The following is a 15,058-nucleotide window of genomic DNA, read 5'->3' as shown; positions in this document are numbered from 1 at the left end:
ATACAAAAGGGAAAGAAGTCTACTTCCATCTGAAAGCCAAATTCAAACCCCTTCCTCCAACATCTAAGTGTTCCCTGGCAAAATTTGCAGGACGGGCATAGCTGCTATCAGTAGTGTTACTGATGCCTCAGTATCACAGGTAATTTATCCCTTAAAGGATATACCTGGATTCTGCTCTGCAGATGCATTTACTCCCAGCAGACCTGGCAAAGGTGTGGAAGAGGGAGCTATTTTATATGAAACACAAACTGAAATGAAAACACCCAGCAAAAACCTGAGCCATGGAAAGATGACACCACATCCAAGAGTCATTCAAACTGGCACAGTTCTCCAGAGGTTGGTCACTCATCAGACTGAATAGGCCATGGGAGCAGTAGAGGGAGGGAAGCTTTTAGAAGGAATGGAATGACCTTAAGAAATGGGAAATGTAGGTAAAATATTAAGAAACACACCCTGAGAAAGTCTCAGAATATTATTTGCAAAAGGGAAGGGGTAGGCCTCATCTCTGGGGATAGGACTTATCTCTGGGGATAGAGAGTAAGCGCACAGCTCTGATGAGTAAGCTGTAAGGAACAATGCTTCCCTCCACCCTGTTTTGGTGCTAAATGGGACTCACTGGGGCTCTTCCTCGACTTAGGATTTGTACTAGTGAGATGATTAAGATCCAACAAAGGAATAAAAGAACATGATCTGTACTGACCTGCAGTGTCTCTCCCCTCTTGTTTTAAGTACCTCAGTATTGCACTCATGCTCCACTTGTTTCCATAGTCCTCTACTTCAGGATCATCACAGCTAAAAATAAATGAAAGAAGCAAGTTGACACCACTGGCCTACCTCTATGGACCTGCACCAGCTTTAGACAACTTAAGTAAATTGACCCAGTCTCTAGAGTTCAAGTTCCATTTTCCAGCCAGGTACCTGACATAATCTCCACTCTTCTTGTTGACACTGTAGTTGGTCAGATGCATGAACTGGTTTTTAATGTTCTTGGATGCCTGGTCATACCTCACTGTTGCAAACCTGTGAAGAGGGATAAAGATTCACAGTATTTCTTGAACAAGCGACATGCTTGCTAAATATGACCTACCACACAGACCACTCAGCAACAGCAGCTAGAAAGAGAATGGAATGTGGGTAACAAGACCCATCAAATGCAACCTCTCCTCACAAAAAATACAGTTTATTCTCAAGGGCCACATTCAGGTGCATTTAGTCTTTTTTTCACCGTCTTAGACCAGGGATCTCCATTTGTTCTGCTGGGAGTTTTCACAGCTTAACAGCGCACACACCACAGCCGGCACTTTTTTTCTCAACTGCTTAGGTTTGCGGTCCTCAGGCATTATGGCAAAACAGGCCACTTCACTTCAGACCGTCAGTGTCATAGTCCCTTCAATTTCACAATAGGACCTCCATGAATATTTAAGATCTACTGGTCCTGGGAAACACACGCATCCAGAGCAATCATACTACACATGCATAGCACAGTCAGTATTTCCTGAAATCTCATACAAGCACAGCTCAGCTCTTGTGTACTTCAAGGATGCCTTAGGAAAGGCTGAGAGTGGGAACAGACTTCTATCACCAACATCTGCATGGCCTACAAGTGCCATTTCTTTTTCTCGAGGGCCACCCAGGAAACCAAGCACCACCTGCAGGCCAGACTGATTTGTCCAACAAGACAGCATCTGCTCTAAGGCGCTGTCACTCTCAGGAACTACGCAGCCCTTCCCTGACTCAAAGATATCACCTGGCTGGGTACAAGGGAAAGGACTGTAGGGAGGATCACAATCAGGAGCAAGACACTACTACAGGTCTATAAAGTCTCTGTGTGAATCCTGTTACAGTCAACACCACCACAGTTAAATCAGTCTGTTTGTTCTGGAAACAGCACCATCCTCCTAATTCAAACGCATCACCTGTACTGTAACCAAGTAGCCCCATCACCATTTCCTTGGCTGTACAGTATCATCACAGATATTTGTGTTGAAATGAATCAAAAAATTGATCCAGCTGAAAACCAGCCCAAGACTTGGGGTTTGTGAGGTGTTTGAGGCAGAGGGAACAAAATGTGAGAGGGAGAAGGGTGTTAAGGGACATTGCAAACCTCTGAATGAGCTTAGGAATACAGCACAAAATTGCACTGAAGCAATTTAAACAGTAATCAATAGCACACCTCTTTAAGAAGAGAGTGAATGAATGCTGAAATACTCAGCTTCTGGAAAAGGGGAAGCAGCTTCCTGCAACCAACTGCTAGTACAGTTGCCCACACTACCCCTCCATTCCAGTTTGCACTGTGCAGCCAGGGGAGAACTGATTGTACACCTGTGCCAGGAAAGGCAAGGGTGAACATGAGAAAGGGAACAGCAGCCAGGAAGAGTGCAGGACTGCTTCTCTTGACAGCCAGGTCAATTTAAAGAGTTTAAAATGACACCTTGAGCAAAAGCTGCTTCCTGAAGGTGTAGCTGCACTATCAGCCTTTGTCAATCTAAGGACACACTGCAGCTGAAAGCTCAGCCTCCTCAGTTGCACTCTCCAGCCACTCCACTTTATCTGCTCCACAAATTACAGAGCCACAGGCAAGACAGGTCACAGATCTGACTAAACAGCCACTTGAGCAAATACAGAAAGGTAACAATTAACTTTCAATCAGATGCAGGTACACTTTCTTTAAGACATAACGAAGAAGAGTGTAAAAATGCAGAGTCAGGACAGAAAGAGTAGCACCTCCATTTTAGGAACATTTTTAAAAAATAAAAATCAAATATTAAGCAGAGGATAATACTATTGCAGCGACATTTGCAAACGAGTACATCTAGACAAGGACATGCCATGAAGTTAAAAATTATGTAGTACAATAATTCCAGTTGGAAGGGACATACAAGAATCATCTAGTCCAAGTGTATTCATTTTCTTATTCTGCATGAAATCAATTCTTGTTTCAATAAATATTTTCAGAGAAAAGTAAGTAAAACCAAAGATCAAGGGCAAAATCCATGATATCTGATTGGCAGAATGATTAGCATAAGCCACTGCTAACCACCACATTTCGTAACAGCAAGCACAGTCTGTTTAAAAAAAAAAACCAAAACAACAACAACAAAAAAATCAACATGAGAAAAAATACCTTCTCTTCACTCCAATCATCTTTCTATGCCACAACAGCTTAAGATACCAATGTCTCAAAAGAGAGAAAGGGGAAATCAGATAGATGTTATCCTAAGAAGCTCTGGCAGAGGGAAAGAAAGTACCAAGAAGAGTAGGGTTAGTTGCAAGTAAAGGAGAGTAGATCTGGGTGAAGCCTTGAAGCAGGAAAAGGGAGGCAGTGCTCAAGGAAAATGGAAGAGGGAGAGAAGGAGGGGAATTTGGAGCACTTGGCTGTACAATGAATTCCAGAAAAGAATGCATCTCCAATTTGCTTTATTAATAGTAATTTCTCTTCATCCTTTCCCCTATTATTTTCCATAACTGAGAAGCGGAACTATACAAGAACATCTAACAAGCCACACATGAAAAAAAAATTCCTTCCTTTAGAAAGAACTGCCAAAAAAAACCCCCAAACAAACTTCATTTCTCCATGAAAATGAAGTCACTAACTGCCCTCACTTGGTAACCATCTTGAGAAATATTTCTCTCTCTCGAGAACAACTATATCAGCAAATCTGTGAAGATACCTAACTTACTAAATCTATCCTTAAATCACAGGTGGGAGCAGAAAGAACCCAAACCTCCATGATGCAACTAACTGTAAGGAGCTAGCTTAAAAAAAGGGGGGGTGGGGAAATGCACCATATTTTTCTGAGCTTTAACTTACACATGGAGTCAGAGCAGCCAGCAACAGAAAAGAGTTTGAAAGTGTGGATCCCCTTTGCACATATTTCCACAGCTTAGAAGTATCTGAATTTCTCTTCAGTTTAACTATAAGTTTCCTGGATTTAGTACTTCTGTTTTCAAAATAGGGAAAACAGTCTTATCATACAGTTTGTTCTTAATTATGATTTCATCATATCCACCTCAATAATAATTTATTGACAGCATAGTGAAAGCATTTGTTGATAATATGCTTTCAGACAGATCCTGGTAGATACTGAGCCCAAGCAATAAGCTATTTCACAAAACTATGGTTCCCTTGATACTTTGAAGCAATTAGGTTCACAATGCTTAGCAGCTTATTTGTTTAATTATGCACATGATCAGAAATAGGAGGATATGAATGACTGGCAGACTTAAACAATACTTTAAAAAAAATCAGTATTTCTTTACCTTGCAAATGCTTGCATTAGCTTCCTTCTACAGAGACCATCCTTACCTACTAGGCAGTCTGAGCACTATGCCCATAGAATTCATATTTGCATGGAAACCAATTATTCAGAAGGAATACCAATGTGTTCTAGAGCTCTCAGTACATAAATCTTCTCTTCTACTAGGATGCTGTCATCTTAAGGGATATCATGTGCCAGCTCAACAATGCATCAAAAAAAAAATACAAAATGTCAAATCTACCATCAAAAACCTTCAAGTTTTAAACAACAGAATCAAATGCCAGCTTAATATGTTTTCCAAGAGGTGGTTTGCCAACCTTACTAGCCTCCTGCTAGGTGCAAGTCTGCAAATGGAAAATCCAAGCTATTTCTAGAGCCTCTATCAATAGGCTCTGGATGTCAGAACAGTGACAGAGCACAAGCTGGCAACAGCCCACATCTCTTACACTGTGTTTCACACTTGCTTGGGATGGAAGAGCATTACTACCACCAAAATATAATTTACAGTTACCTTCAGTACTCTATAGTTCTACAGCTTTTCATACTATACTCCGCTGTGTATCTCACCCACTGTAGTTACAAGGCTACTCTTCCACCACACTTGTTCACTCCAGGAAACACAAGAAATTTGCATGCTACAGAACATCTTGCTTCTTACAGAAATTTACAGGTTATTTTAGGAGACACTAAGGTCATGTGAACAGGCCTTACAGTAAAATTGGAAAGTAGGAAAACTTCAGTGCTTGTAAAATCTTTTAGGTATTAATCTAAAATTAGAATAAACTCTTGAGAAACCTTGCAACGTTTTAGAGAGTTATTTCATTTGGGGGCCCTCCCTTTTCCAATTTCTTTTCTGAGGCCCCTCTTTTTCTGCTTTCATTTCAGGGCCCCTCTCTTTTCCAATTTCATTTCAGGGCCTGCTCTTTCCGACTGCATTTCAAGGCCCTCTCTTTTTCCAACACAATTTTGGGGCCCCGCTCTTTTCCAATATCATTTTGGGGCCCTGCCCTTTCTCCAGTTTCATTTTGAAGATCCTTTCTTTTTCTAATTTAATTTCAGGCCCTGCTCTTTTTCCAGAGCCCATTATTTTTCCAATTTAATTTCAGACACAGTCCTTCTCATTATTTCATTCCAGGGCCCTCTCTTTTCTCAATTTCATTCCAGGGTCACACTTGATTTCCAGTTTCATTTCAGACTCCTTTCCTGATTTCATTCCGGGGCCTACTCTTTTTTCCAATTTCATTTTGGGGCCTTTCTCTTTTCTGATTTCATTTCAGGGGCCCTCTACAGAAGTCCGATACCCGACTCTGCTGACCTAAGGCTCTGTTCCTACCAAATACAGCTTTATTCCATAGGGAGTGGGGTGGAAATAGCTACAAAAGGAACCCACTCAACATCTGCACTTCCCAAGTTCTACTCAATATTCTTTTAGGAGATAAAATAAAAAAATAAGCGAGCTTTGGCCAGGCAAACCAAACAGTTATTCAGTACTTCCAGCACAAATTGTGAAACACTAGATGAAGGCTTTGTTACACACCTCTGAGTACATAGCCTTCACATCTCCTTCTGCGTGAAAAGCAAAACACAAGTTTGATACACTGGATCCCTAATCCCTTTCTTCTCCTCAGCACTGAAGCCTCAAATTCTACTCTAGATCATGTCATGACAAGTCTAGCGGTGCCAAGAGAAACCACGCCTAAGAAAGTATCTAGTCAAACATCACAAATGTGTATTATACCAAGCCTGTTCCTTCTAAAGGTCATTACATCTTACCGTTTCATGATAGCATTCCTTTTCTGGTATAGGTGACCATGATTTACTGCAACAGTCAAGTTCCTGTTCTACTTGGAATACGCAAAGCATAACACTGGAGGGGAACATTACCTTTCAGACAGACTAATAAAAAAGGAAAAAGAAAGACAACAGCTCAGAAGAGGTCATCCTGACTACACTTCAGAGACTACCTACCCTCAGAAAGCAAACTCAAAAACATGCAAGTCACCATAGTGCAACACAAGGAGTAGTAGAGGTCCTGAAAACAGATTGCTTAGTTCTGCTTGCGGGTTTCCCCTTAGACGGCTTCAATTCCACCTTTGATTCCAGGCCCTGATCTTGCCTCCCAGTTCTCTGTTACAAACTGCTTCCACTCTTAAGCAACATGTTTGGGTTTTTTTCTTAAAAACAAGAAACAGCTTCCGCTCTCAAAGGTTAAAGCATTCCCCTCTCCCTACACCACTGAAATTTTTTTCCCAGCTTTAAACCAAAACACTACACTCTGCAAGGCAATAAAAGGATCTCTCCCAGCACTTAACTTACACTGTTAGATGAAAGGCAGAACAGCTAAGTAGGAAGCCAAAATCCATTAGCTCCAGCTTCCTTACCTCTCATCAACTGAATTTGTAAACCCAGGGAATGGGAAAAATCCAAACCGCTACAGCAAAAGACCGTTAGTGCCATCTGGAGGCCTCACAGAATAGCCTTCCTAAAGTGTTCTGTCAGCCTCCGCTCAGGCTTCAGCGTTGTCCTCTAGAGAGCTTGCCAGCACTCGCTGCACGAACAGTATCAACTCTACCGCCACAGAAGGGAAAAGTTTATAGCAACCAATATCTTCAATTGCTCTAAATTTATATCTATCATGTGAAAGCATTCAACTACAAGACTTGCTACAAGCCTTTAACTGCAGCTGACGCTACAGCTGAAATCGCTCAGTGGGCATTTTACAGCAGCACTGATGTTACTTTCCAGAGTCAGGATTGTCCTCAGACCAGAGATAACATCGCACTATTCCCTCTACACCAGTCCCACAGCTGACAACTACTGCAATACTAGCAACTAACAATTTAACTGCTGATTCCCAATAGAAAATTTTGCATATCAGGTATGTTTATCCACTTTAGAAAAGGAGCTTTGTAGTTGCCAAGTCTTCCACTGATCAAGATGAGCTACCCTTTCCTCTCCCCCTTTTGGGAAACAAACTGTTCACATTATCTTTGCAGGCAGAGGCACGTCACAACACATTTGAAGGAGATCAGCTCAACAATTTAAAAGAGGATAGTTCTTGCACGATCATTACTAATAGATCCTTTCAGATTCAGTATCTGCTTTGGAAAAAGATGAATTCAGTATCTGTCTAAGTCAGAGTCATGCACGCTTGAACCCTAGAGATATTCCTTCTGGGTACATCAGATATGCTTCTAAGACACATTCAGCATTGCTTAAAACCACTGCAGAAGCCAGACCTACGATGCTCTCTTCTCAAACACACACAGTTAAGTTTCTAGTCTGTTGGAAACTCAGAGGCATGATTATTTCAAATTTATTTGTTACTACAGACAGCTATATAAACTTCTGTGATTGAGAAAAAGGTATTTTTGGTAGATAAGTGTTCCTCCAGGGAAACTTAAGTATCATTCACAACTTATGGGCAAAAGAAAATTGACATCTTACAGGGTAAGAACAGTAACCTAGTCTAAACCCACTTACCTGATACCATACAAAATACAAATACTGACCTAAAATTTAGAAGAGCAATTTAAAGCATTAAAACAAAGGCCAATACAGTCAACAATAGGTCTCCAACTGCTTTTGTCATTAAGACTTAACAGAAATCAAGAAAGTTTAGATTCCCTTCACCCTGGAGGATAGAGAAGGGGCACAAAGGCACCAAGAGTCCAAAGAAGTTTCAAGAAGAACCCAGCCTTGAGAATGAATACACCAATGATGGTGTGTGTGGCCACTTAACCCTCAGGAGTAGAGAACTTGGTTTATTTATCACATACGTAATGAAGTCCTTCCCTAAAGATCCTATATAAAGAAAAGTGATTGGGACACAGCATGACGAAGCATCATATATTTAAACTCTGCAGAACTCCCTGTCACTTCCCTCATTTGCTACTGAGTCAGGAGTACGGAGGCAAGCCAAGACATCTCTGGATCACCAAGTGCAGGTACCCTGAGAAAGAACAAACCTCCCTTACCTGGCCAATCCTTCCTCGTACAGATAGATGACAAGTGGATCATAGGAGGTAACCAGAACATAGAGACGCACATCGAATTTGAAATCTGAAATACAGTTGTCAAGACTCAGTGACTGCAAACATCTTTCATACATCATATCCAGTTGAGGAATGTTGACAGACTCTAAGAGCAGTAAACCATTATCTGCTGCTGATGTAGGTGCCTGAAGCTTTTGCAACTGAAAAGCTTCCAGATTTTAAGGATATCTCTAGTTATATTTTTCCAGTACTAGAGGAAGACAGACTGCTCATTTACTGAACTAATTTCTGCAAAGGTTGCAGAGATCCTCAGGTGTGGGGTTTGCAGAAGAGAGTAAAGCAATTCCCAAGCACACTCACCATCTATAAGCAGCGGGTTGCTGATGTAACGAGAAACCAGGATGTTGTCTTCCAGGACAATCTGGTTTGGCTACAGAAGAACAGAGAATCCAAGAGTGAAAAAACAGGAGGCTTAAGGAACAAGACAACTAAATCAAACCCACCATTTTTTCCAGCCTTTCACTCCTAAAGCCACTCCGTACCAGCAACTATGTCTGAGGAGGAAGGAAACAAAAATGAAATGAAAAAACACCACTGGCAGTCACAGCATACTTAAGGTAACAGACCCTAACCAGAAGCATGGGAATTATTACATTTCCAAAAAAACCTGCCCATTGAATCTTCCAGTTAAGCGCTCCTTAGAGTAGAATATGATGTGGCTCTTAAATCTGTAATGATGAGCAGGGAAAAAACACATCTAAGAAGTGACTGTCATTCTGTTTGCTTCTCAAGTGTTCAACCAAACACATAAAGGAGTGGTTCAGAAGACACTGGAAGGAGTATGTAACTACAGTTGGTAAGGAAGTCACAAGTGAAGAAAACGACTCCTCAGCTTGTGATCTTTACAGCTACATTCTGGGCCGGCATCCAGCTTTTCTCCCTACATGAGTAAATACCTTCTACTGAAGCTCAGTTCACAGACGAGGCTACTGTGCTAGGAAGACATTACTCTCGCAGCTCAGAACTGAAAGCTCTATCTATGACAAATAAACACCACAAAGTGATGGGATCTGTTGAAAAAGCTTTTACTTTTTGCTGTATGCAAGTCTCTCTCTTGTAGCCAGTTTTAACTACTCATACAGTTTCATGCAAAACATTTTCTTCCCTTCAGTTTGGAAAAGAGCTAAGAGAACCCTGTCATCCTGCCTTTATTCGAGTTTGCATGTATTCGGCCACATCACGAGCATTGTGAGCAGGAGGCCCGGGCACATAAAGGCACATACACAACATGAGGGAGCAAGCTCAACTTTCCTCAGCACATCACACAAAAGCAACAGCTTGTCTTGTCACAGATAGAGAAATTCAAAAGGTTTGTTGTTTCGTTGGAGTTTTTTTGTTGTTGTTTTCAAACATTTTTGTGATCTGATTCTAGAAGACTCTCCCTTAATGGCACCACACTGAAGGTAATCAAAGTCTTTGGGCCAAACTAGCTGAAGTGTTTCTGGAACAGATATACACACAGGGAGATTGGTCCCAGAAGGGTCTTTTCCCCAGTTCATGGCCCACTGCCACACAAGCCCGAGTTCATTCCTTCAAGCAAAGAAAAAGCTGAGTGCAGTTCTGGAAATACTTACCTCATATTCTTGGCGAATTGAACCCTTATTTTATGGGAAATGATCCAAGTAGAGAACAGATGAGGCAGGATGACCCCTTCAGTATAGGAGAGTGAGTGAAAACAAAATGACTCGCCAGTCAGTTTTGCCGCTGAGAATATTTATTGGAATCCCCTCATTTGTCTGGCTTCTGCCCAGAACGTATTTGTTACCTATGGCAACCTAACTCCCTGTAAAGCCCCAAAACCGCAAAAGCCACTGTAACCAGCAAGTTGAACTCAAAGAACCATCCCCATTACACCTTAGTAAGGGCATGCTGGAATTTACATAACACAGCTCTAAGATTGATACACATCCTACTGTACCACATAAAGTTTAATTGTAAGGTCTTTTCCAGGGAGAAGAGGGAGACACTGTTTAGGTCACACAGGGAAACAACTACGAAGTTCTGGGAATCTTCCCAAGGCCAGCCTACTGTCAGCCACAAGGACAGCATGAAGCAGCACAGCTTCCCAAACTGTCTCAGGGAGCCTGAACTTCTTCCTAATAAGCTAAGACTTGAAAGTAGGCAAGATAAGCACAGCATATGAAGAAACAGATTGCTTTTGGTTACACAGCCTAGGTCCAAGCAGGCTTTCCCAGCTGCTCAGGATGGTTGAACTGCTCACTAACTGAAATCCAGAGCAGGGCCAGTGTCCGGTTAGATGTTTCCATATCCCTCACCTAGAAGCCGGCATAGTTTTGCCAACAGCGTAACTGAAGAGCAGTCCTCTTGCTGAATACTTACGTTGTTTATCAGGTAGACACCTCGACCCCTGGAAGAAGCCACAGGCTTCACTATCCATAGGCCTCTGTCCTTAGAATAGGTATCTGGTTAAAAGAAAACAGCACAAGTCTGAAACATCTTCCTTTTTGCTTATTTACAGAGAAAGAGGAATCAAGAATGCTGTGTACAGTAAAAGCTTTAGAGATCTCCACAAGGAGATCAAAGTCTACTTTTCTGATGTCCTATTTTATCCCTTAGGACTCACTGCAATTATTACAGCCCCTCCTGCTGCTCCAACATTCTTTTCTCTGCAATGATGTGCCTCCTCCTGGCACTTCTCTCTTCAGATATTAGTCATTAGTATTATGACCATCAGTAACACCATGTACACAAATAAGCTGGAGCCTTAAGATCACATCAGCTTCTTGAGGACTTAGGCAGACACAGAGTAAACTGCAGAATAGAAATTATATAAAGAAATCATGTGGGCCTTTTCCACTGTCTTTCCAGCTTCCTCTAATTTTGTGGCCTTTATCACTGGCATGACCAGGCTGGAATATTAAAAGTAACTCCCTTTCCCCCACACAGTTATTTCGCTTTAAGTGTGGGCATCAGTAGCCATTTACTTACTGCAGAAGTCCTGGTACTCTGTCGGGAGAATAAAGGTCTGAGGTAAGATATGGAATGTCTTGAATCCATGGGCCAGTTGCATACGACTGACGTTCTTGTATAGTCTGTCCTTTCGTGTCAGTTCATATGACCTGAAGTCCGAAAACAAGAGGCTGCAGCTATTTTTTCCCCACATAATAAAACCACAGCACAACACAGCAACGCTTTGTCCTAGTTACTAAAGCATCTGTAGCCCTGTCAGGCGACTAAACCACAACCTGCAACTACTCTCCAGTTTTACCATCTCTGTCCTATGGCTGTATTCATATCCATCCTCATTTTTAGCACCTCTTGCAATTCCCAAAGCAGACTGAAGCACAGACTTATACAGCCAAACAAAGGAAAAAAAAAAAGTACAATCCAGTACTCAAGCTACAGAGAAGCACTTCAACTCACATGAAGACAGCACGTGGCACAGACACAAAGCATTGGGACTTCACAGTACCATGCATACTCTAATTTTTTGAGAGCTAGCTGTGTTCAGATTTTTGCAGATCATCACAAAGATATTCAGCAGAACATGATTTCTAGGCCTTACCTAGGGAAATGGTTGACTTTTTGAATATCTGTAAGGGTACGTAGCAAGTAGGGCTTCAAATGTGATCCTGTCCACATGAGATTGTAATCGCTGCTATTTGGGTGCACCTAAAAAACAATGTAAAATCACTACATACATAAAAACACACAACTAATGAAAAGCACCATCGCTTGTTCTTCAGACTGCAACCTTACACCTATGAGACCAAAGCACTTCTATTTAAGATAAACTCCTCTACTCATCTCTAATATTAGGGCAACTCTAGCTAGACTCTTGTCCTGAATTACTGTACAGTGGTGCTGGGAAATAACCATGTGATATTTTTCTAAACAAACTTGTAGTTTTGTTTTTTATAGACTGTTTAAACTTCAGTTTGGAAAATGTTCTAGATTTCTTCAGGAATCTTGTGAGAACAGTTACTTAACTTGGTGTTATTCAGAAGAAAATCTACCACATATACACCTCTTAAACCAAAATTAGCTGCATATAGGACAACGCTTAGAGCAAGACAGGTGCTAGAAGAGCAATGAAAAACACTGCATTGATGCTTCTGTGAACTTGCAAAGGCTCAGAAACTAAATCTTTCAGATCTACCCAAGGGTGTGAGATTACACTTTAAAAGCAAGAAGAGAAAAAACACATGACGCAACTTCAGCAACCCTTCTTCCCTAATTTTGCAGGCTTAAAGGTAAAGGGTACTCATCTGAGAAACAAATCACAACATATTTCCTGTCTGACTGGCAGCAACTTCTTGGTTCTAACCTGACAGAGAAAAAACAAAGAAAACCAAAACCACACCAAAAAAACCAGAACAAACCACCAAACAACAAAAAAAACAAAACATAAAAATACCCAGAAGCATAATAATCATCACCACCTTGCAGCCAAGCACACGATCACATCTGAAGTTCATTGCACTCACCTCATGGAATCCATGAGCAGTCAGAATGCTTCTAACCAGACGGCTGTCTGTTCGCACTATCTTATAGGACAAATGGTAGAGCTCTGTTAAGAGGGCAAGAGATACAGAATTAGAGTGTGCACCTAGAAGAATAAACCGAAGTTACCTACGCTACCCAAGAAGAGAAGACACCACCACAGGACTCGGCACAGCACAGCTGCACTTAGTCCACAGTGGAGCATCCACACAGTAGCAGTACATAATAGGCAAAGAAAGGTGGCAGGAGACACCTGTCCGTGTCTTGCAGCATTAACTCCAGTGATGGCAGTGACTTGACTTACATCAATCCTTATATATAATATTTTAGCATCTCTGAATCCTACTGTATCAAAATAACACATGGGACATCCTAATAAATGCCCAGATTTTGTTTTTTAATACCTCTTTACATAGACTGCTTTAGAACACTCCAAACACGATTTCAGCTTGCTCTTCTCTATTCAAGGTTGGTATTTCTAGCTAAAAGTAATCATGCCATGTATGTCCCTCATTGGCATGGCTCATTTATATGATCACTGAAAACCCCAAACAAAACACTGAACTTTTGTTCATTACTCATTCACCGATACCGATCTTCCCACAAATAACAGCAGAATACAGTAAGAAAGAGACTAAATAGGACAAGGAAAGAAAAAGAGAAAATTCACTAGCCAAGTAGAAAGCCATAAAAACAAAAGCAGTAAGAAGCACTGGATGTATAAAACAAACAGAAAATGAGTAGCTAGACTAGAGGCCAGTTGTCATACAACAGGATGTGGCAATCCATAAAAGAGTTCAAAGAAAGCAGAGTCAGAAATTGCAATGCTAGAATATAGAATCACTCAGAAAAGGCACTTTACAAATTGGTTCAAACTGAGAATAGAAAGATGGAGATTAGATTAAACCTCAGGAAATGTTCTACATACAAAAATAAGTCTAGAGAAAAGAGCAAGAAGCATCATAATCTGGGACCAGACAAAGCTCAAAAAATTTCACAAAGTGCACTATTCAGCAGTAGACTCGTTAAACCACAAAAAGGATCTGCTTCCTGGGAAAAAGCAGAAGAGACACCACACTCCAGTTAGGATACAAGTTACAATTACCATTAGCTTCTGCCACCATTCAAGTATGGTTTTAACTCACATGAAAAGGATCAGGAGTTTCCACACACAAAACACTTTCTCCACCCCTTACCCCAAGAAGCCAGAAGCATTTCTGCTTGGATAGCATATTAGAAATGAGGGCACCAATTACCTAAGAAAGGGAAAAGCAAGAGAAGAAAGAAGCGTCAGCATCTTCACAAAAAGAAGCTGAGTAGATTTTAGCTTTTCTCCAACTCAGCACGTCCAGAACGAGCTCCCAGCTGTACAAACCTGCAAGTACTAACTCTCACAATCCAGAGTGGCTGTTTTAACAACTCTGCCTCTTATTAAGACACTCTCCCTTATTTAACAACAGACAGGTTGGTTCTCCCGACTTGAGTGCTGCCAGAGCAGCAATCATTTTGCTTATGGCCTTACTCACAGTTGTGAGGCTGCAGACACAGAGATTTGTTACTACAGCTTGCTACTGTTCTTACCATTGTGGGACTGGCTGCTTTATTTCCCAGCTAAAGCCACTCAAAACTCACTGCCATTGACTCATTTTAAGTTCTTAGCTACAGAGTAGTGAATTTATATTCTGGTTCTCAGGGCCTCCAAGTTCTATTTGCAAGCAGACAGTTCCAAGTCAAAACTCATCAGAACCCAATGGAGGGGCAAATACAGATGCTTGTCACAACCCAAAGACATGAGAAACATTCACCAACTGATCAAGCATTTCTGAAGATCTCCGTGCTCAGAGACAAGAGAGAATTGTAATTTTCTTCCTAACATGTCCTCCTCCCCACCACAAAGAGAAGGGAACAACCAAGTAAGACACTTCCACCTCATGCCTTCAGGCTAGAAGCTGGCACATCACTGCACCCACCTCCAACGAGGCGGAGGTAGCTGTCGTTGCTCAGAATGGCTTCAGCATGAAACACCAAGACAGGTACCCGCCTGCAGCCGCCACCGGTCCACTTGATACATGGGTGATCCCTGAAACGGCAAGAGAGTCAGCATAAGCAAGTGCTGAGCCTCGTACACGCAGCAATTACTTATAGTGAGGACACAGCAACTCTCTGCACATGCCCCTGCTTGCCCGCGGGCAGGACAGAGGCAAACTCACTGTGGGAAAATAACGGAAGACTGGCGAGGAGGATCGTAAACCCGCTCCAGTGACTTGCAGCTAGGGTGTG

The 15,058-nt window shown here is 41.6% G+C and overlaps 1 protein-coding gene across 1 annotated transcript in view; it reads right to left on the bottom strand.

The window, feature by feature from the left end:
- Nucleotides 1–14,858, bottom strand: part of LOC104279114 (tubulin polyglutamylase TTLL5-like) — a gene marked incomplete at both ends in the record, with an annotated part of 30,452 nt that extends 15,594 nt beyond the window's left edge. Inside the window, 9 exons of the mRNA XM_009876294.1 lie at nucleotides 701–792; nucleotides 919–1,020; nucleotides 8,237–8,321; nucleotides 8,615–8,684; nucleotides 10,655–10,737; nucleotides 11,264–11,394; nucleotides 11,841–11,947; nucleotides 12,763–12,845; nucleotides 14,749–14,858. Coding sequence (XP_009874596.1) covers nucleotides 701–792; nucleotides 919–1,020; nucleotides 8,237–8,321; nucleotides 8,615–8,684; nucleotides 10,655–10,737; nucleotides 11,264–11,394; nucleotides 11,841–11,947; nucleotides 12,763–12,845; nucleotides 14,749–14,858 — 863 coding nt within the window. The remainder of the gene's footprint in view (nucleotides 1–700; nucleotides 793–918; nucleotides 1,021–8,236; nucleotides 8,322–8,614; nucleotides 8,685–10,654; nucleotides 10,738–11,263; nucleotides 11,395–11,840; nucleotides 11,948–12,762; nucleotides 12,846–14,748) is intronic.
- Nucleotides 14,859–15,058: the final 200 nt, after the last annotated feature.

This window comes from Apaloderma vittatum, unplaced genomic scaffold (genome assembly GCF_000703405.1).
Source record: "Apaloderma vittatum isolate BGI_N311 unplaced genomic scaffold, ASM70340v1 scaffold6139, whole genome shotgun sequence".
NCBI lineage: Eukaryota > Metazoa > Chordata > Aves > Trogoniformes > Trogonidae > Apaloderma > Apaloderma vittatum.
Note: the sequence above shows the minus strand (reverse complement) of the source record. Positions and strands in the feature narration are given on the sequence as shown.